General features: G+C 47.9%; 8 protein-coding genes across 8 annotated transcripts; 5 read left to right on the plus strand and 3 right to left on the minus strand.

Moving 5' to 3' along the window:
• Positions 1-1,640: 1,640 nt before the first annotated feature.
• Positions 1,641-2,237, plus strand: GGS22DRAFT_158657 (uncharacterized protein). The gene has a single exon (XM_047960680.1). It carries the CDS (start codon positions 1,696-1,698, stop codon positions 2,227-2,229), a length of 534 nt encoding a protein of 177 aa, XP_047820615.1. The 5' UTR covers positions 1,641-1,695; the 3' UTR covers positions 2,230-2,237.
• Positions 2,238-2,854: 617 nt separating this feature from the next.
• GGS22DRAFT_117520 (uncharacterized protein) lies at positions 2,855-4,548 on the minus strand. Its single transcript, XM_047958134.1, has 3 exons — positions 4,273-4,548; positions 3,436-4,087; positions 2,855-3,357 (listed from the first exon to the last, which is right to left on the minus strand). The coding sequence occupies exons 1-3, from the start codon at positions 4,333-4,335 to the stop codon at positions 3,188-3,190; spliced, it is 885 nt and encodes a 294-aa protein (XP_047820616.1). The 5' UTR covers positions 4,336-4,548; the 3' UTR covers positions 2,855-3,187.
• A 1,215-nt stretch (positions 4,549-5,763) lies between these two features.
• On the plus strand, positions 5,764-9,170 carry GGS22DRAFT_158662 (kinesin heavy chain). The gene is made up of 2 exons (XM_047960681.1): positions 5,764-6,680; positions 6,766-9,170. The coding sequence occupies exons 1-2, from the start codon at positions 6,470-6,472 to the stop codon at positions 8,745-8,747; spliced, it is 2,193 nt and encodes a 730-aa protein (XP_047820617.1). The 5' UTR covers positions 5,764-6,469; the 3' UTR covers positions 8,748-9,170.
• Positions 9,171-9,286: 116 nt separating this feature from the next.
• On the plus strand, positions 9,287-11,343 carry GGS22DRAFT_199139 (mitochondrial biogenesis AIM24-domain-containing protein). Its single transcript, XM_047966244.1, has 3 exons — positions 9,287-9,576; positions 9,636-9,754; positions 9,820-11,343. The coding sequence occupies exons 1-3, from the start codon at positions 9,399-9,401 to the stop codon at positions 10,678-10,680; spliced, it is 1,158 nt and encodes a 385-aa protein (XP_047820618.1). The 5' UTR covers positions 9,287-9,398; the 3' UTR covers positions 10,681-11,343.
• A 1,314-nt stretch (positions 11,344-12,657) lies between these two features.
• GGS22DRAFT_117556 (MFS general substrate transporter) lies at positions 12,658-15,198 on the plus strand. The gene is made up of 4 exons (XM_047958135.1): positions 12,658-13,317; positions 13,395-13,654; positions 13,761-14,335; positions 14,411-15,198. Exons 1-4 carry the CDS (start codon positions 13,071-13,073, stop codon positions 14,835-14,837), a joined length of 1,509 nt encoding a protein of 502 aa, XP_047820619.1. The 5' UTR covers positions 12,658-13,070; the 3' UTR covers positions 14,838-15,198.
• Positions 15,199-15,317: 119 nt separating this feature from the next.
• GGS22DRAFT_199141 (homocitrate synthase) lies at positions 15,318-16,782 on the minus strand (the record flags this gene model as incomplete). Its single annotated transcript, XM_047966245.1, has 5 exons — positions 15,318-15,933; positions 15,986-16,053; positions 16,107-16,187; positions 16,253-16,605; positions 16,671-16,782. The coding sequence occupies 5 exons, from the start codon at positions 16,780-16,782 to the stop codon at positions 15,318-15,320; spliced, it is 1,230 nt and encodes a 409-aa protein (XP_047820620.1).
• A 1,077-nt stretch (positions 16,783-17,859) lies between these two features.
• On the plus strand, positions 17,860-19,064 carry GGS22DRAFT_199143 (NAD(P)-binding protein; the record flags this gene model as incomplete). The annotated part of the gene is made up of 2 exons (XM_047966246.1): positions 17,860-18,776; positions 18,932-19,064. 2 exons carry the CDS (start codon positions 17,860-17,862, stop codon positions 19,062-19,064), a joined length of 1,050 nt encoding a protein of 349 aa, XP_047820621.1.
• An 80-nt stretch (positions 19,065-19,144) lies between these two features.
• GGS22DRAFT_158670 (alpha/beta-hydrolase) lies at positions 19,145-21,655 on the minus strand. Its single transcript, XM_047960682.1, has 7 exons — positions 21,006-21,655; positions 20,898-20,939; positions 20,579-20,835; positions 20,391-20,505; positions 19,872-20,338; positions 19,599-19,807; positions 19,145-19,534 (listed from the first exon to the last, which is right to left on the minus strand). Exons 1-7 carry the CDS (start codon positions 21,320-21,322, stop codon positions 19,292-19,294), a joined length of 1,650 nt encoding a protein of 549 aa, XP_047820622.1. The 5' UTR covers positions 21,323-21,655; the 3' UTR covers positions 19,145-19,291.
• Positions 21,656-21,678: the final 23 nt, after the last annotated feature.

A 21,678-nucleotide genomic window follows, 5' to 3' on the forward strand; every position in this document is an offset into this window, starting at 1 on the left:
GGGATTTTTGTATGTCAGTATGTACGATTTATCCTCGCTAAGCCGGCGACTCCTTTCCTATTACCACTCGCTGCTACAGTTCGTCAGGCATTTATGTAACGCTATATTGCCAAATCTTGCGCTGTAGTATTATTATCAGACTTTTCTTAAGGTCAATTTATTTCATCCAGCTCGTCACGAGATACGGACGCGCATGTGAAGACACGCGACTTCTGTTCGACATATAACAGTGAAGCGCACCCGATGACGCCGGCATCCGGACAGGATAGAAAATTTCCTGAAAAGGTCTTTCCGGGGACCAAGGCTAGCCCCTCATTAGATCGTATTTCCCACCCCGCCCTTCGGCTTTCCCATCCCGCAAATCGATGGACGATAGACTGGATTTTATGGTTCGTGCGATGCCGCTGCTTAAACCCGGTCGTGATAGGTACCCAAGGTAGAGTTCGCGACGGCAGGACCCGCTCAACAACGTGGCGAGATCGCTCTTGGCCCTAATCTCGCACATATCAAGATACGGTAGTGGATCATGTCTAGCGTGAGATTTATCATCCCGCGAGTACGAGACCGGTCTCAGGATACAATGAGTGATTTTTTTCAAGTCCTACACGGACAGTTTCGTCAGCGTTATCTCACGCCAGGTAGGTGGGGGATATAATATAAGGGCCAAGAATGATACTGTTCAGTCGGATCCAAAAGCCGGCGCCACCGCCATCGGCCAAGACGTCATCTACAATCTAATAAAAGAAAAAGCAAAAATAGGATCGACGTCGTGGCAAACTATAACCGGCATCGAGACATTTTTTACGCTGTCGAATACTCGGCACGGAGGTGGATGCCCGTCTTTTGCCTGTTTGGCCGGGTTGCAATGCTGTGCCTGTCGATCAGGCGAAATCGCACAAGTGGACCACCGGTGAGCTTGGGACGGGGCATTCTGCCGGAATCGCACCGATCTTTGAGAGGTTGGTAATTGTGGGTTTGTTTCCTGTCGCCGACGTGCTGTGTCCGCGTCCGGAGTGATTTGATATATGGAGAGATTATATACGTGGCACTTATTCTACAGATACACATGTTGCATAAAGCGTGGTCAATGAGAATATCGTGTTTTTATTGTATAGATAGAACAGGATGATACATGTAGTGAATCATAACCTCACCTATCTGAGTTTGAAAGGTTCCAGTCCACTTTTCTAGCCTCGATTAGATGTGAGCATGTTGGAGCTACGAGTTACTACTATATTAAAAGGATTCCATAGCAACCTAATATCATGAACTAGGTACCTGACAATACGGAAGCGATACATGAAGTCGAGAACATACCTAGCTACCTACGAGGTGACTTTGGTAGAAAATAATCCAATCGATCCATTATTAAATGCTGCTTACCTATTAGATGTTTTATGAGAAGCGACACGGATTAGGTACCTACTCATGCGTAGGTAGAGCATGGCTTCCCAATCTTAATTCCTTGGTCGCCTCTGACACCCAACGCTGTTCAAATACAAATTCAATGTACAGGAGTATCGAACTAGAATTCCTTTCTTGCCAAGGTGCATGTCTTTCATACCATGTACGCAGCCTCCCGTCGGAAATTACACTGCAAACGGTGATGCAAACAAATATAAATCCAACGTGCCCTAATAGCCCAGGCGACCAAAAGAAAACGAAACAAAAACTATCACATCAAAAAACTCAATAATGTCAGAGAAGGGCTTTGAACTTTGCTCAAATTTTAGTTTCCTTACGACGGATACCAATATGACTCCTTCGACCAGCGCTACAGAGATGGGCGACCTCAACAGCGAATACAACTTTGACACCCAGAACAACAGAGCGACGGTACCATGGCCTGGAGGGACCTACATCATCCGCGATCCAAAATCAAATAGACAAATAACTTTGGTGGATGGTCATATCAGCATGGAGCCTCACTTAGGTGACCAAGGGGGTTACCACTGGCATTGCATTTCCAAGGACGGATGGCTTGGATTTCGCAATCCTAGCGACGGCCTACACCTCGGGCATGACAACAAGGGCAACATTGTTGCGAATCAGCGACATCATTTAGGTTGGGAATCATTTGTCACCAGAGGGTATCCCGATGGTGGTCAAATGATATATACGAGGCATGACAACATCAAGTTACGGGTGATTTCGAACTTGGAGGGATACAAACTTGGGTACCACAGTGATGAAAAGAATGGGATCGTGTGGGAGTTTATAAAGGTGTAAAGGTTGAGATATGGTGAATGAAAGAGTTGATTATCGTTCCTTGGAATTGTTACGCACACTACCTAATACTAGGTAGTCACTATCGTGAAATTCAAGGCACACCCTTTGGCTGCTAGATCGTCTCCTAGCCACCTAGAAATAAACATGAGGCTATCCAGAGTAATGGAATACATTTACATTAACTAACTTAAACGCAATAACTTCTCATTGTGAAATTCATATGTATCCTGACGTACAGTTTACACGCGTCAAGAACCCTACCTACTACCTAGGTATGCTTGAATATCGAGTAGGTTACTTGATAGTCGACTGCTAGGTAGGAATTCGCCTCTCTTTTGCATCTACATGCACATCTTCAAGAAAAGCCAACTCTGGTCACGATTCTGCTATGAGTCCCATATCCACCGGTCACTTTACCGCGTAAATCTAGATCTAGGCGCCGGGACGTACCGCATCGTACAGCGATCTTCAGGGGTAACGCAAGAATGAACCAATCAGAATAAAGATTTATGGACGCTAGCGGACCTCCAGCGCTGTCGTTAGGTCTCATGCCAATTTAAGGGTGCTAAACTTTACCAGGAACCTTGAATATTCAATTCATTAGATGAAAAATCATTGAATTCATACGCAACGACGTGCTATAGTAATGACATTGCAGCCCCTTCTTAAAAGGACTTAGATATTATTTTAACATTGCCTGACCGTGGAGCCCGCAGATCGAAAGCCGTATCTAGAGACAACTCCTAACGCCATGCCATGATAGAATGCATTCGTCTCAAAGATGAAATCCACGATGCCTACCCCTCCGAACTTGACGCACCTAAATGAGCCCTTATCCGTATCCCCCCGGCCTTAGTTTTTCCATGCATATCCCAAGTCGTCTATCCCATCCCTGATAATATATCATGACTTCTGAGATGTTAGAAACTGGTACTATAGGTGACTGAATCATCGCTACCTACATCCCAACAGCCGTGGGTGGGAATTTAGCAGCCGCTCGACTGAGACCGCGGAGGGGTTCCGGCAAGCTTCCGGATTGGAGGATATCGATGTAAGTATCGATGACCGAGCTATCCTCCGACAGGTCTTGTCCTCGGGTACGGGTTAACCAGTACTCGAATGGTCCTCCTATAACAGATAATCAGCGTCCACGCTCCTAAAGTATCTATAAAAGAAGAATTAGGTTAGGTCAGGGGAAAGACCCACGGTTATGCGCAAGCGCAGCACCGAGCTCAGCGCAACGCTCCTCGACCGCGTGCTCGGTGTGCATGTCGAGGTAATGGTTCAGAATCTTCGAGACGTCCTTCAAGGGCCACTTGCACGGCGCACTAGGCACGCGGTTGGTGCCCGCATCAAGGAATTTTCTCGAAACGCACAGCCGACACTTCCAGAATCCGAGGCGCTGGACGTTGTTCGTGCCTGGGCCGTCGAGGCTGATGTCCGCCTTGCCGTCGTCGTCATCGTCGCTGTCTACTGCGGATAACCTGCGCTTCACGCTGACGCTGGGGGCGTTGGAGATCCGGTGCTGTCGGTGGTTGCCGGCTGTGGGAGCGGCGACGGAGACGGCGGCTCTACGTGCCTCCTGGGCTTCTATCAGCTGGATTCTGTGCTGGCAGTGCCGGATGTTGTGGCCACAGTCTAGAACTCGGATCTGAAGGGTTCTAGTCTCTTGCGCTGTGAGATCAGGCGCTGCAAGTTGGTTACGGCAGAAATCTAAGTCGTAACGGTAGGCCTCGATATCCTCAATCATCTGGCGACGCGTGAGATCATTGAGGTTGTTACCCTCGTAGCTCAGAGTGTGAGGATCCATAGAGCCATTAGCACCTTGCTGATGTGGCGACATCATGCTATTTGGGAACTGGGTGCACGTATTAACATTTGGGTTCTTATGAGAAAATGGAGATTGGTGAACACGATAGATAGGGATAGGACTATGATCATGAATGTGGATGAGGAATAAGTGAAAGGTGATCACTATAGGAGATCCCGGATAATGGAGCTTAAGAAGATGCTCGGAAGGGAGTTATTGGCTAGGTCACTTACCACAAAGAGCCGGTTGATATCAGGGACGAACCGCTGAACAAAGTTCGGGCGTTGCCTAGACATCTTTTAAATGTGTGAGGGGAGAGGAAAATAAAATTTCAAATAAGAATCGATGATATATGATCTTGCCGGTAAGTTGTCGGTGTTGCTCGGGGACTATGGAGGAAGGAGCAAAGGTGCGGATCAATCAAGTGGGTAGTCTCTAGGCCGATTTTTAGGAAAGAACCATGTATTGAAGATAAAATAGGGAAGCCACTCCGGTGATATGAGTTGATATAAATGGCAACTGCTATAGACGTTGGTTTGATCTCGGATCAAGCTGAGAAGGAGCTATCCAGAGCAGGCACGCAAGAGACTAGCATCAGTTTTAGTCGAAGTTAAAATTGCTTCAATTTTCAGGGGTTTATCGAAAAGATAGAAATGACGAATTTTTGATACTGGAAAATATCTGTAACCTCTCATAAAATAAGAGCGAGACCTTAAAGCTGTGTTAAATGAGACACAAGACCGATGTAGAAGTACAGAGTGAGGGTAACAAGATAAGAAGAAAAAAAAGAAAAAAAGAGGGAAGAAAAAAAAAGTCTATGGAGAAAAAAAGAAAATTTTTCAAAAATAGAATCTGAAGGTACAACAGAATTGTTCCGACACACACTGCCTGATTCACCATATAATTTACATAGTTTTAATGCTAGTATCAAAGAGTATCTTTCATCCGATTATATCTTGTCTTAATATGTTGCGCTGTTTCTTCTTTTGTCTTCAATGCTCAATACGAAGCTGAAAAAAGATGCTGCTTGCGGCCTAGGTACGAAATACAGAAAAATGCTAAAGGACCAATGAAGTTAGCTGACCTTACAAGTTTCGAGATCCACTTACCCCACTACTCCTACCTATTAGGGAAATCTTCAGCTGCTGCTTGCTTCTCAAGTCTTTCTGGAGAGAAATTTAAGAAGCGCAAGAAAGCAGAACCATGTATGCTATTGATCTTAACTATTAGTTCTATAGTCGGTCTCTGATACCATCATGAGATGAATTTGAGTGCATGCCATATACAAACATATAAGCAGCAGACATTGTAACCTTATCCATCAATTGCAAGAAAGCTTATTAAAGTTAGGACTAGGGATTGGGCTAGCCCACATTTATCGGAGGAGGGAAAGCTGGATATGGACGTAAATAGACGGCCGGAAAGCACACTCCGGTGCGCTCCTGCCGGAATGTAGGTCGCATGTAGGCCGCTTTACACGGAGTTCTGTCATGGTAGAGGTTACCTATGCTTGCCGCGCCGGAGCGCCGAGTCCCGTTGATCGGAATACAACGGAATAATCTGACTTGCCCAACTCAAACCAAACCCATTAAGGTGATTTATTCCGGTGTATTAGTCACTTCGTTAGGTACTACCCAGTATGTAAGTAATACAGATTTACATGCGAGTTCTGTATCGTTGAAAGTATTGCTCGAATTCCTATGTAAATCGCTCAAGAAGGAATCGGGATGTGACATTTAAGTGGCCTTCTTCGACAATATACTGGATCGTCAATCTATGGTCCAATGAAATAGCTTACAGTCGACTATTTCCCATGGTATTCACTGGAAATAGTCCAAGCCATGAATGGGTGAATTCCAATATGTCTACTCCTTGATTGGCGGATGCCTAATTGTGCCACGTCAATTATGGAGGGATGGGCGGTGTCCTAAATGTTGAAATAGCATTCAATTCATCGAAGAATTTGTTGAAGAGCGCCTACCTGACTCACTTCGTACAGATCTGTACCTACCTAGGCATCCATTGAATGAAATATTTCAATGGGAAGTTACAGCGCGTGTAACACTCGTTAGCGGTACTTAGGTACCTAAAAAGCTTAAATCGTTTAGCGCAACGCGTGCAGCTATTTTTGCTGGTTGCTCCCTTCAACGGACGGCCCCACAATACCCATTTATTTTTCAGGGCAAGGTTCCCATTGCTCAATCGCTGAAGCTTGTGCCAATTTCTAAACAAAGCCATCCTGCCATCTTCTGAACCAGCAATCTCATAATAACAGAACCGTTATTGAACGAACTACACCGATTCATCGATTCTAGTTGCATTATTCAATACGTTCCTTATCTCCTCTCCTCTCCTTTGCTATTGCTATTCCTTCTTCCTATTTCCTCTTGCTCTTGCTTATGGTTGTTGATCAATTGACTTGAAAAAATTATGTCTGTTCGTGTGATTGCGCGGATACGTCCGCTCCTAGAAAAGGAATTGGACAAAGACGTGATCGTACGCTCCGCGAGCAACGACGATGGCAAGACTAGCAATATCGTCAAAATACCGAACCCAAAAAATGAATCCGAGGAATTCTCATTCACTTTCAACGGCGTGTATGACCAGGCGACCACACAAGAGGAGCTATTCACCTCGGAAGGTATGCGTTTATTTCCATCCCCATCATTTCCTTGTCTCGTAGGTCCACGCGTCGGACATCAATAGCCTAATTTTGACCTTTGCAGTTTCTCCTCATCTCAAATCGCTCTTTAACGGCCTCGACGTGACGATATTTGCCTATGGTGTCACCGGAACCGGTAAGACCCATACGATGCGCGGTGGATTGAAGTTGGCCGAGCGTGGTGTTATCCCTAGACTTCTTAGTGGCGTCTTCCGACGAGCCAAGAAGATCGGTAAGGATACCGAAGGCGAGACTACCGTAGATGTGGCCCTCTCCTATTACGAAATTTACAATGACAAGGTCTTCGACCTACTCGAGCCCATCGAAAAAAGGACACCATCGGGTCTACCTCTACGAGCAGAGGCTAACGGCAAGACTGTCGTGGCTGGTTTGTCTGAGCGACCTTGCCAAGACTTGAAAGATTTCGAGCGATTGTATATCGAGGCCAACAACAACCGTGTAACTGCTGCTACGAAGCTCAATGCCCATAGCAGTAGAAGTCATGCTATCTTGCGTGTTAAGCTTATACAGACCACTGGAGACATGGTCCGAGAAAGCACAGCATCGGCCATTGACTTGGCTGGTTCGGAGGATAATCGTCGAACGGAGAATGACAAGGAGCGTTTGATCGAGTCTGCTGCCATCAACAAGAGCTTGTTTGTGTTGAGTCAGTGCATCGACGCCATTTCCAGAGGAGATCGCCGTATACCGTTTAGAGAATCGAAGATGACGAGGATTCTCTCACTCGGTCAGAACAATGGCATCACTATCATGTTTTTGAACCTCGCCCCGATTCGAAGCTACCATCTCGATACCCTCAGTAGCTTGAATGTTAGCTCTAGAGCTAAGCGCATCGAAGTCCGCGAGATCGAGAATGAGGTCGTCTTCAAACAACCCCCACGTGCCATTTCCAAGTCTGGTTTAGGCATAACTCGCCAACCGCTGCGCCCTCTTGCAAATGCGCATAACATCCATTCGGGGACCGTCGCGAAGGCCGCGGATAAACCTGCCGATCGTCCGGTGAAGGCTTTCAGCGTCTATACCGATCGGTTAAAGCCACCACAGCCTACAGCGCGACCCATGGCTAATACCACCATGAAGCGATCACCTTCACACAAGCGTCCCTCCGATTCTTCAGATGGTGGTAATAGGCCGAGCAAGATCACCCGTCCAGCGCTAATACCCAAGTCGGCTAAGCCACCGCAACAAATGCTACCTCCCATGTCCGCAGACCAGATCGAAGCAATGGTGGAGAAGAAGGTAAGCGAAATCTTAGCTTCTCGGACGCAAGCTGCGCCGCCACCACCTGAGATCAATGAAGCTGTTCGGAGACGTCTTGAGGCTCTAGAGAAACGCATCGAAGATGAACGTCATGACGACAATCGCTCGGATGGTCTGCGGTTTTTGGTAATGGCGCGACAGCATAAGGAGCGCGGAGAAGAAGCAAGTGCGCTCAAGTTGTACGAGATGGCATTGCCTTACTTCCCAGGCCAAGCAAAACTCATCGGAAAGATTGAGAAACTGAAGGCTCGACTAGAGGCTAAACGCGAGGCCCTAGATTCGTCTTCTGGTGAAATGGAGCGCGAGATTAGCAGAAGTCCGGCCAAGAGTTCAGCTAGGAGTCCAATGAAGAGTCCGTTTAAGAGTCCAACCAAGAAGCATAAGAAGCCTAGCCGGCCCGCCGAGGACGATGGCTACAATGGTGCGGAAGCAGACGACGATGACGATGACTTCATGGGCCGGGGTCGTACGAAGACTAAGAAGTCTAGAGCTATGAAGGCATCTAGCGAGTCGGCAACGATAGAGGAAGGTCCGGTATCGCGAAACTTGTTGTACATTGTTAACTCGCGAGACATTTCCCTGATCACTACTCTCCAGGGCTTCGGACCGAAGAAAGCTAGGGATCTAGTGGAATACCTAGAGCTCATTGCGGAGGACGGTGGTCGCATCAACTCGTTAGAGCAGCTTAGAATGGCCCCCGGGATGGGTGGACGCGCTATAGACCGTGCTTACGAGGGTCTGCTTGCCTCTCCTGGATTTTCTTGATTCGGCGTCTTTCATTCGTCGTTTTTCATCGTTTCTAGTCGCTTTGTGAAGGCTGCATCTGCATTAGCTGGCGGTTTTTTCTTGGCCGTCTAGGCATGGACGGAGTGAACCGAAATTGCATTGGCACGGCGTTTTTAAGGGGGTTTATAGGCATTTGATTTGTTAGGATTGGGGCATATTCATTTGAGGACGTCCTGTGGTGATTTTCCCCTGGATCAGATTCATAGGGCTATAGTTTGCATTGGTTTCACTGTAGTAAATTGCTTTAATTGGAAGTGTATGCTTCGTGATGAGATGCCTCGATATGCTTAACGGAGGACTAGGAATTTAATTGATGCTTAGGTTGGTACCTAGGTAGGTAGGATTAGATTCTCAATGTGAATGTCTGAGGGATGAAGTTGAAGCAGAAGTTAAGTTTGAAAAGTGTGATGTCACGGTCCATCCCGGCAAGAGGCAATTCCTTACTAAGCAGCCGCTAATCGTTTTGGTGTAGTTTGACAGGGGGTTTTCAAGGTTCGGCTAAAGACTGGAAAGTTTGGAGAAGCTCCCGCTATTTTTTTGCTCAGTCGTCATACCTAAAGGACCAAAGGACCAAAGCTCTCGACAACGACGGTCGTTTAAAATCACGGCCCTCCCTTCGAGACCGCTACCATGCGCGGCGTCTCCCTTCCGACTATAAGAGGTCGCGCTGATCAATTGGCACGTCGAACAAACTACATTTGCCGGCAATGTAGAGCTATCCAGATCAGTTCCTCTCCCTCGACCGAGTCCCCTCGTCTTAGTGGGGATATCTTCGGCACGTCTGTTGGTGGATTTAAGGATGTCACGGGTATATTTTCAAGTATATTACCTTAGAGAGTGGACATAAATACTCATTCTCTGTACTAGATGCCCGATTCGAGGTTTTAGGGTCGCCGTATTCCCTGCTCAAAGTAACGCTCTCAGCTTCGCAAAGACTATACACACGCCGCGGAACACTCGTAGCGGTCTCTGGCAAAGCACAAAATGTAAGATGACATTACAACCTACTTACTCATACCTCAGGAATTTTCAGCTAATACTAGATACCCAGGCGCAATCAACCCTCTCCATCCTCTCCCCCTTCACCCGCGCCGCCACCGGCGTCCCATTCCTCTACCAGCGCATCACCTCAACAACACCCCTCACCGCGCTAATATCCACGAAATCACCCACCACGACATTCACAGTCCTACACCTCGACGGAACAACAGACTGGATAGTAGCCCAGCGCTCCGCCCTGCTCGCCTGGACCGGACACACGCTAGGCGTAACGCCACGACTACAAACGCGCCTCCCACTGGCGCACTGGGGTTCCTCGGAGCTCACGGGGCGCGGACTTGCCGCGCTCTCGGCCCCGGGCCATATATACCAGCTCACGCTCTCCGAAGGCGAGGAGTTCGTCGCACACCCCGCCAACGTAGTCGCGTACACGATCACCAAAACGCCACCCCTGCCCTTCCGCTTCCGCAGCTCCGGGTTCGTCGGGTTCCAGGTCCCCTCGCTTGCGCACTTACTCCCGAGCACGCCGTTCCTGGATAACATGCGCAAGACGGAGACGTATAAGTTCCTGGCGAAGGCCCTGTTCGCGGCGCGGACGGCGGCGAGGAGGACGGTTTGGGGCGATAGGTTGTTTTTGCAGTTTCGTGGCCCGATGACGTTGTTGATGTCGAGTCGGGGGGTGAGGGTTAGTGATGTGCTGAGTAGTGCGGAGGTTAATGAGCTGGCGGATGCGCCGATGGGGGAGGTGTCGAAGGTGGTGGAGTTGAAGATGAAGGAGGGGGGTGAGGAGGGGAAGGGGAAGGTGGGGGAGAAGGCTGAGGCTGAGGTGAGGGTTAATGTTGCGAGTGTTAGGGAGGATGGGAAGGTTAGGATTGAGGAGACGGGGGATTTGAAGGGGTTTGAGAAGAAGTAGAGGGGGTTGGATAGGGGGGGTAGAGGATGGAAAAGGGGGGGTATTGGCTGTACGATGTACTATAGACCAGTCACGAGCATTAAAAGGAGCATTGACTACGATTCTATGGGAGCCTGAAAAAATAGATGTATGATACCCGGTCAAGGTTCAAGACTATATCCTAGACAAGGTGTGATCGAGAGAATGTGCGATGAGTGATGTGACGGGATATTCCATCTAGCCCCGAGTCAGCTCGGTCGAAGCATCTCTTTCTCTTTCTCTTACAACAACGCCGATACCAATTCTAACTTTCTCTATTATCAATTATCAACCTGCTTCAGACGAGGACTATAAGTGCCGAATAGAACATACTGGATCCTGGTTGGCTCTGACATTATGTGGTACTTGCGTGAGGCTCTCTAACACTTAAGGGTGGGTTTGGTGTAATGAACCTGTAGCCCACGATACCCGCCGGCACACGTGTACTGACTAACCGTCCGGTTGAAGAATACGGATATCTAATGGTTAAGAGAACTCGGCTTCGGCCGTATTTTTGAGTCATTTTTAGGTCGGCCGACGGTTTGAGGAACGTCCGTATGGCTTACGACACATTGATCTGCGGTTCTCGACTTGACGATGTCCGGCTTGGTAGAATATGGTATAGCCAAGTCAAGCTAAAGCGGCCGTGCAGTTTTTAGTCGGAGCTGGAGTTTGATACCCGGACTATATCAATGCGATGGACGGTTTTTACTCTGACTATTCTAGTAAGTACTAGGTATCTAGAGATGCTAGTATGAGGTAGAGTACCTAGTGGTTAACTCGTTTTTCAGATCGTGAACACTGTTATATATCGATCAGTTTTGTATAGAGCTTATGTTAGATGTGAGTTATACATGTATACTGGTACTGCATGACTCAGCGGACAAGCATTGTTTCATCTAGCATCAGTGCGAGCGGCCACCCGAACACCAACAAGATGGAACCACGAAAACACGACGTGGATCTGGTTGGTACCTAAGTATTCGGTGCGCTTCGTACTCCTCGGATGTCCTGCACGGTTCCGAGATATTTGGGATATCTCCGAGACTAAATGTTTCCAACCAGATCTGATAATAGCACAGATAAGATCCACATTTTAAGGTGCATGTAACCTCACTCGGCTTAGCGCAACCCAAATAAATCGAAACCACGTTCTTTCGAGCACTTAGCGACAAGGTACGTACCCAAGCATCATTAATTCAGCCTCTCAGCTCTTCGTCGTAATTGAGTTTGATTGGTCTGATGAGAGACACTATTTCTTTGTGTTACCGGTAAGATGCCGCTTCTTGTCTTTGCTTTGTGACACAGCACGCACTTAAATGCCTATTAAGACATAGTGGCGCTTTGTAACAAGCGTCGTACAAACGTAATCAGTGGCTTGCTCGCGAACTCGCGTTTTTATTTCGAGGCCGAAGTTGCCTATTCCTTGTCGTTATTTCGTGATGTCAATCCCCTTTCCTATTTCTTTACTAGTTTGTTCAGGGGTATTTTTATTGTAGTGTAGCGCATCCCCGCGCTCGGGATTTCTAGTGAAAACCCCCATTCGAACACTTTCTCTTACATCAGTACTAGGCCAAATGTAACCAATCGACATCTGTTTTAAGTGTATCGCTATGTGATAGTTGGGAATCGAGTTCGGTAAGACGAGTCATGCAAATTCAAATCAGCCCTATGAATCTATTCTAATCACTGGGTCGGTCTATTCAGTTTGTTCGGCGCGATGAAGGCACTCTAAGGCTCTCTCTATTGCAAATACACCAATTATACTCCCCCCTATTTCTTTTATACGGTAGGTAGCTCGGGAGCCGAACTCGCGCAATCCGTATGATCTGATTGATCCTTGGGAAAACAAGAACAAGAACAAGACATAATGTCTTTATTTTTCTCTTTATTACGCATTGCCCCACGTAGTCCCCGAGCGGTGTCGTAAAATAATATCTATAATAATCAAAAAGATAATGAAGATATAGTGGGTACGTACTGTGCTGTCTCTAACAGCGTTGCTGCGAGACCTGCGAGACCCTGAACTGCATGTACCCTCTGACCACCACTTAACACCGAGACCCCCCCTTCTTCGCCCGAGTTACTCGGACTCGACTCTTTCATTTCATATAAGAGTTTAAGCATGCCTCAGTGACGCATTGTAACCATCTTCTATCTACTCATTCCGTGTTTATCGTGGGAAATAAGATATTTCATCTTTAAATCCTAAAATTCTGGAATAAGTCTTCGTGGGATACCAGATACATCGATCTCCCGATCCTGCATATAAGAACCCGAATCTTCGGGTCCTTGCGTGGTGCACTGCAGAGCAAACAAATAAATTTTTTCCCAACTCGGTTTTCTTTGTCCACACCCTTGGAACCATCAAAATGGCGTCCCCTACTTACCAAACCCATGAGGCGAAATTTTCGATCTCTCATAAGTCCTCACAAAGCAAGATGCCTGGATACGAATCAGAGGCGTCGACCATGGGAGGCGCATCATCCGAACTGCCCAAAGACTCGATCGACCCGAGTCCGTACCATTCCAGGCCGTCCCTCGAGCGTATCCCGTCGCAAACTGGCTCGACTAACGCGAACATCTTCCCTGATCCCGAAAATGTGGTCGAAGCTGATAGTAAGTATACCCTTTCTATTCTTTCAACAGTACTTCTTAGTACTGAATATAATGTAACTAACTTTGCATCTTCGCAGTGGAGAAAGGCGGCGTAGCACCACCTCACCCGTCTGGCCCTCCCGGCTTCAACCCGGCTGATTTCCCGGATGGCGGCGTCGAAGCTTGGCTCGTAGTCGCCGGCGGCTTCTGCGCGCTGTTCAGCACATTCGGTCTCGTCAACTGTGTCGGCGTGTTCGTCAATTACTATGTCGAGGGTCCCTTGTCGAATTACAGCTCTTCGACCGTCAGTTGGATCACCTCGCTCCAGGTCTTCATGATGTCGGGATTGAACGCGGTTGTAAGTATCCCTTTCTTCTGATTATATCCACCATTTCATCGCATCTGGTTTTATGGGTGCGGGTGGGAGCGTAATAAGCTTCAGTAGCTAATACCTGATAACACAGATGGGTCGATTGTACGATAGCTACGGCCCCAAGTACCTCCTCTTCATCGGAACCCTAGTGTACGTTTTCGGCATGATGATGCTCTCCCTCTCGACGGAGTACTACCAGATCATTCTATCGCAAGGCATCGTCAGCGCCGTCGGCATGAGCGCCGTGTTCAACTCAGCCACGAACTCAGTCATGGGCTGGTTCTTCAAGAAGCGAGCAGCAGCCCTCGGCATCATGGTATCCGGCTCCTCCCTCGGCGGCGTCATCCTCCCCATCATGATGGAACACCTCATCCCGAAACTCGGCTTCGGCTGGACCATGCGCATTCTCGGCTTCATGTTCCTAGCTCTCTGCGGCTTCGCCTGCTTCACGGTCAAGTCCCGTCTCCCACCGCGCAAGAAGCCCTTCCATGTGATGGAATACGTGCGTCCTCTAGGCGAACCCGCCTTCCTGTGCATCGTCTTCGCCGCCTTCTTCTTCTTCTGGGGCATGTTCCTGCCCTTCAACTACATCGAGCTGCAAGCCCGCCAACAGGGCATCAGCCCAGCCATCATCCCCTACCTCCTCCCCATCATCAACGCCGTCAGGTAAGCCCCCCTCCCCCCTCCCCCTCCCCACACTAAACCTTACTCCAAACAAACTCCCTAACTTACCAAACTTAGTATCCCCGGCCGTATCCTCCCCGGCTTCCTAGGCGACCGCTTCGGGCGCTTCAACGTCATGATCTTCATCTCGGGGCTCTCCGGCGTAATCACCCTCGCATTATGGGTCCCGGGCCGCTCGACCGCGACGACCGTCGTCTACGGCGCCGTCTTCGGCTTCGCGTCCGGCGGCTTCATCTCCCTGCTCCCCGCCGTCGTCGCGCAGATCAGCGATATCCGCGAGATCGGCACGCGCACCGGCATCGCGTTTTTCTTCGCGGCTTTGGGAGCCCTTACGGGTTCGCCTATCGGTGGTGCTATTGTGAGTGCCCAGGCGGGGAAGTTTTTGGGCTTGCAGCTTTTCTGTGGGATTGTGATGACGATGAGTATGGTTTGGTTTATTGCGAGTCGTACGCTGCAGGTTGGGTTGAAGTATACGAAGATTTAGGGGGCTGTTTGGGGATGGGGAGGGGGGGGTTGTTAGAGGAACTCTGGGTTTATGTGCTGGACCTGGCTGGTAGATACCCGAGTGGATGACGGCTTGGTGGCGGCCGGGTTTGACTTTGAGGTGGTGGGTTGGTGAGACCTATGAGTGCATTGGCGGCGTTTCGGTTGCTTTGGCTGGATGATATCTATGCCGTGTTGTCTTGGCACGCTGGCAGTCTCGACTCTTGAGATACTTTCTTCTTTCTATACCCTATGAATAAAGAAACTTGTAATGATGGGTGGATATGTGTTCTGGTGAATGATCATCTGCTTGTTTCTTATTAAGGGACTTACGTGCCTATCGTTTTCTTTTAAGAATATCCAAAGTTATCTCTCTGTATTCAAAAGATCACTCAGGGAGTCACACTAATTTATCATTGGTGCTGTATGGCATATCAGGGCTGTGTTGGCGAGCTATCTCCAGCTATCCTACTATCAAATTCTATTCCTTGTCCTCCAATTCATCCAACTTGTTCAAAATGTTTTCCTGTGGGGAAACGACGAAGTTATTGAACGGGATCTCTATGCGGACGGTACGCGCAATCAAACGCTCAAGATGGCCAAGGCTCTCCAAATTGTACTTGCTCATGATGTAATCGCGGTGCGTGAGCATCATAGTCTTCATGAGGCCACCAAGAGGCGTAATGCCGTTTCGCTCGCCGATTCCAAGAACCGTGGTGTCAATATGGGTTGCTCCGGCCTCAACGGCGATACGTGCATTTGCGATGGCACATCCCGTGTCGTTGTGGAAATGAGTCTCTATGTCGCAGCTGACGGCCTTGCGCAGGGCCTCGATCTTCTCGTACACCTCCATCGGCGTGGCACCGCCCACGGTATCCGCAATCCCTACACGGTTGATTCCCATGCGGTCGAAGGTCGTGTAGAGCTTGAGAATGTCGGAGAAGTTGGAGCGGAAGGAATCCTCCCCGGAGAAGCGAATCTCGAGGCCCCTGGACTTGACGAACTCGATAACTCTCTGAGCTTCGTCGTTGATATAAGCCATGTCTTTTCCGTGCGAGTGCTCCATGAGCTGCTTCGATGTGCCGATGCACATGTTGCTGTATTGGGGTCATTAGCCACGAACAATGTGATTCCTGGAGAAGCACTTACACCCCAGCAACGCCCGATTCCACAGCATGTCGCGCGTCGCCCATGTTGCATCGGATATGGCACAGAACCTAATACCTCATCGTTAATAAGGAGCAGAAAGCATATTCCAAGCTTGAAGTACCTTGGCCTTGAGTCCTAGCTTGGAGATAATCTCACAATCAAGCCTCGATTGGAGAGACGCAACCGGCGACGTCAGCTCGATCTATTGTGCCGTGTTAGCGGGTATGATATTCTTCGCAACATCCTATATGACACGACAGGTCCTACGTAGTCTACTCCGAACGCGTCCAAGGCCCGTGCAATCTCGATCTTGCGTTCCGTACTATAATCGGAATTAATAAACTGCTCGCCCTCACGCAGTGTGGTGTCGATGATCTTGAAGGCGTTAAAGCCAGCTTGGTTGATCGAGGAATACATCGAAGTGATGTTACTGGCGGTCGGCATGTCGGAATCGTCACCGTCGAAGACACTATTGGTGGACGAGCATGGTAGAGCACTACCTTGCTGAGAATCCTCATCATATTCGCGAGGTTCATCAGTTATACGATTGGGTGTGAAGTTCAATGGGTCAGCGACTGTATCTGTCAGGGAGGCTTCCAATGCATCTCCCTGATCATGTCCTAAAGAAAACGGGTAAGCTACCAAGGCATTAAACAAGAAATAATGGAAAAGAAACGGCTCGCACCATTGGCATTGGACGCCTCGCAATTCCAATTATCGTCGCCATTGCTGCTGCTTGCGCCATTTCCCATCGTATGGCTAGTGTGATGGGAGATAGGGTTATTGTTGCTCGACATCGTGACCGTATTCTCATGGAAAAGACTTGGTGTGTTTGGGTTTGTAAGGATATGATTTTTTTTTTCGCAATCAAATTCCGTCCTCGAGTTGAACAAAACTCGATTTTAGACTTTCGCAAACACAATTGTTTGCTATGCAAGGAAAATTCCCCTTCGAGAATAAGTAATTGACCCAACCTGAGGTTTGTGTTGGACAAAGTACCACTGTCTTATTAATCTGCTCAAATTTTCAATTAGAACTGTACCTAAGAGGCGTCGACTTTACTTCATAACCAACATTTCCTAACGTAGATGACTCACAAGGAGCGTTATCGGCAATGACCCTAATTGATGATCTTTAAGTGGATTTTACTAGGATCAATATTAATTTTCGGATGCAGAAGACTTCAACTTAAAACTAGAAATTCTTGATTCAAAAATAAAGAATCTACTAGATAATCTTATCGAATATAAAATAAGTTGAAGGAGGTTATCGTCGCATAAGGTGCCCAAGTTTCGTCGAAATTCCAACATCACGAAAGACTTACTCAACCCCTTGAAAATCAATAATTACCTACCTAAGAGTTATGTAAACATACGAGCTTAATTGTAAAATCTCATTATTAATATGACCTGGAAAAGGGGTTGTATTTATATTATTTCCAAGGTTGGCATGAGTTGATATCCCATATAGGTGCCTAACTAAGCACAAATGCCTTCATATTTCGGTGGAGAGCTTCAAGTGCTGTTACCGATTATAGGGGAAGTCACGGCAAGAAGGATGCAATTAAATGCGTGAATTTTGCAGCATCGGCGAGTGGAACACAACACTCCAGTCATGGGATTTTCTTGGTCTAAAGTTGCACATCCTCTGAAGATGCATCTTGTAACATATTACTGTCCGTTCATATCACAATGATAATCCTAGAAATAAGCTGTTCAGTGACATCCGCGTCTTACACCCGACGGGTATCACGTACTCCTGCGTGACTCCTCTCTCTTGATTTCGTTTTCTATATTAGACATGGAAATCTACCCTCTTTGCTCCCTTCAATGATACCAAAAGCCAAACGAAGCATATCTAGTATAAACGAAACTATGGCCCAAGGAATAACATTTGATATCACGCCCGAAAAGCAAGCCAGCCAGCTCCAGTTCCTCCGTAGACAACTCTTCGGGGGCCCTCCGGGACTGTCACGACACGATGTTGACCTCGCCGGTAAAACAGCTATCGTGACAGGCGCCAACGGCGGCCTTGGTCTTGAATGCTCGCGACATCTTCTCAATCTCGGTGTTAGCAAACTTATCATTGCCGTTCGCAACGAAGCCAAGGGCGAAGCTGCTCGCGAGGCACTGACGACGGCGCTTGAACCCGGGCAGTCCATTGAAGTCTGGCAGCTCGACTATGCTTCGTACGAGTCTATTCAAGAATTCGCTCAGCGAGCCGAGGATATCAAACCTCAGCTCGACATCGTCCTGCTAAACGCGGCTTTCAACCGCACCGACTTCTCCCTGAACCGAAAGACCGGCCACGAAGAGGTCCTGCAGATAAACTACTTATCAAACGTTCTACTCATCCTCCTGTTTCTCCACATCTTCAAGAAAACCAAATCAAACAGTCCTCAATACTCGCCGGGGCGCATCACCGTCGTATCGTCCGACATGGCAGGATGGGCCAAATTCAACGAGAGAACCGGGGATCCGCTCCTTCAGGCCTTCGATTCCGAAGCCAGTTACGACAAATTCAACCGCTACGCCAGCACCAAGCTTCTAACACAGCTATTCGTGACCGAAATAGCGAAGCGCGTGTCTTCGTCACTGGCCGTCGTCAACTGCGCCAACCCGGGTCTTTGCTGGGGCGGGATGATGGGCGGAGAGACTAGTGCGATTTTCAACGCGTTCATACGCGTTATCTGTCGGAGCTTGTCGACGGGCGCTCGGGCGCTTGTGGATGCGGCTGTTCGGCAGGGTGAGACTTCCCATGGACAGTATGTTGAGGATGGGATGTTGAGGCCGTGAGTTGTCTCCCCCTACCCCTTTTTAATTGTGGATTTCTACCCCTGTATGATTTCTCGTGAACACTGGCTGGTAGACTGCTGTTGGTGTTTATGAGCTGATATCTTGGCGCTTCGGTAAATTGTTGATAACGAGACTGATGCTTTTGTATTAGAATGGCTCCTTTTGTGTACTCTGAAGAGGCTGGGCAGTTGACTAGACGGCTATGGGATGAAACGATGGAAGAACTCTCGTTTGCGGGAGCTCGAGAAATTGTGGGAAATTTAGCTGAATGTAAAAATACTTGACTGATAGGTAGCTCTTTTTTGTAAAGTTTGAGAGAAATACCTTGTAGGTAGGTATTGAAACACGTAAAACGTTCATCATATTACGAAAGAAGGTGGTGTTATTGAAATTGTCTAGGTACGGAGAAATGAAAAGCTAGGCGATGACCTTAATATTCTAACCACCTCACGCCACTCCTTGTAGCCAATTGACAACGGGATGTAAATGATCTCCTTGACGATAACGCCAATTATTTCCAGATCGAAGGAGGAGTTAGAGCTGTGCCTACTGTAGGTCGAAAAGAGAGGTCTCGTTTAACAGAAGTGAAAGTACCATTGCCGTAGACCTTGTCGATGACATCCGCCCATGTAACATTAGAATATAGCGGGGCATCCAACTCGCAGACCTTCCCTTCAGGAGGGAGTGTGCCGTTAGCCCAATAGGCCGAGGTTGTTCTGATGGTACAAGCTGAAGGTGCAGCCAATGAAGCGTGCTATTACATGAATATCATTAGTATCTCGTGTGCATCAAGATATAAGCCAGGTGGATGAACTTACGCCGTATCCAATGACCTCAAGCACGACACTATCCTCGAAGGTAGCACTAACATTCTTGGCCGAAACTAGAGGCGTGAGGGCGTCGTGGCTGTTACCGATGAATAAGACCGGGTTCTTCGTCTTTACGTTGAAGTCTCCAGTGTATCGCTCTTTCGGCTCGATCTTCCATTGCGCGCAGGTGGAATACAAGTTTACCAAAGCGTCGCCGACTGTAGAAGTAATGTTAGTCTTCACCGTTCAATCAAAAAGGGGGCGGCACTAGATGTTGCTTACTAATCCTGCTTGTATTGTACATGTACTGGACAGCCGGTACAAAGTCTTCAAACTTCTCAGTTCGAACCATGTTATCGCCGCAGTGTATACCCGCAAGAGATTGCGTCTGTTGAATCGCAGCAAAGATGTCAGTAATACCCGTCGCGTTCACTGCATCCAGCAAATCCTGTAGTAAGTCGAGCTGGTCCGAGAGAACATAATGGAGCGATAGGGCCAATTCTGGCCATTGTTTACTATTGTAAAGGGCGTTCACTATGATGCTCTTCAATAATGTGTAGTCGATCTTCAAATTTCTTAAAGCGATCGGATTGTACTTGACCCTGTCCAGAAGATCCCAGACAGCTTGCTCAAGCTCATCGGCTGTCTTGTTGTTACCGGTAGCCAAGGCACAGTTCTCGCGATTTGCCACGCAGCCGGTAAAAATGGACGAAAAGACTTTATCTGAGTCTGTCCACTCCTGAAAGTCACTATGGGTAGGTATTAGCACTAATTCTGCTATGGGATCGTCTTTTAACATACGCCTGTGCGTGATAATACTCGTGCGGGTTTTGAACGCCGTCAAGGATCATTCCATCGATCCTATCGGGGAACATCGCAGCAATGGTTGCCCCAAGTGTAGTGCCATATGAGAAGCCTAAAACGTTGTCAGTATAAATGCCTACCAAGGTGCCTAGTGTGGCGCAAGTTGTGATTAGAACTCCACTCACCCCAATACCGTAACAACCCATCTTCTCCGAGTGCATCAACAACTTGCATCATATCTCTTGCAGTGAATGCCGAGCTAATGAGGCTGCCGGTTTTCTTTTGCGTCTTTAGACATTGTTCAGAGACCATATGCCCACGCGCCCAGCTATTTCCTAATTCAGCATCAGAACCGTTGGAAGGTTTCTGGTCGAAGAACAGCGACCAAGCCTCATATTCATTATCGTAGCATTTCATAGGGATTTTTGAGCCGGAGGTACCACTGTAAAGTAGTTAGTATTGGTAATACTTATCCCGAATGAAGGGCAAGGGGAAAGGCCCTACCGTGGATCGAACGCCACAAGGTCATATTGACGGCCAGTAAGTCTGTAAAAATATTAGTGAACTAGTTGGCTAGATATCTATCAACTAAGCCGGGTGCTTCCCACTTACGCTAGCAATTCTTGGGCTATAGGGGTAACCCCTATTTCATCCCGTGCCGTACCACCAGGCCCCCCAAAATTGAAGAGGATACTCCCCTTAGAGGGTTTCACTGGCGCGATAACTTTGACGAGGTCTAGTTGCAGCGTCTCGCTGGAATTTCGAAGAGTGTAGTCAAGTGGAACCAATAGAGTGCTGCATTCTACAGGAATATCGCCAGGGACTTCGGTCCTGTTGCATGGTCCCCATTGGAGTTTAGAGGTCCCGGAATGCTGGGCAAGGGACAAAGTAATGAAGGAAAGCTGTAAGATGCTCCGAAATGAACCCATTTTGTCTATTGCCAACTTTCTAGCAGGATTAGGTGATGGTGAATGAAGATTAAACCCAAAACTTGGGTGAACGAAGCAGTATAAATATACATGATGCGCTCAATTCCCAGACGCCCGATTCAACAGCTCACATTAGCTGAAATTACAATAATCGTCGATCGGCAGGCTGAGCAATGGAATATGACTGCACGTAGTCCTTTGACGTAGACAATCCATCATAATTTGCCAAAGACGATACGCCGTAATATTGGTAGGGCTAACTAGCAGGTAGTTATAGTTGCAGTAGAATCTTACGGCACAGCAGAGTCCCACTGAAGAGCAGATACGCCGTATTGTCTATTTGCACTGCCTCCCGA

This window comes from Annulohypoxylon maeteangense, assembly GCF_022496945.1.
Source record: "Annulohypoxylon maeteangense strain CBS 123835 unplaced genomic scaffold GGS22scaffold_5, whole genome shotgun sequence".
Taxonomy (NCBI): Eukaryota; Fungi; Ascomycota; class Sordariomycetes; order Xylariales; family Hypoxylaceae; genus Annulohypoxylon; species Annulohypoxylon maeteangense.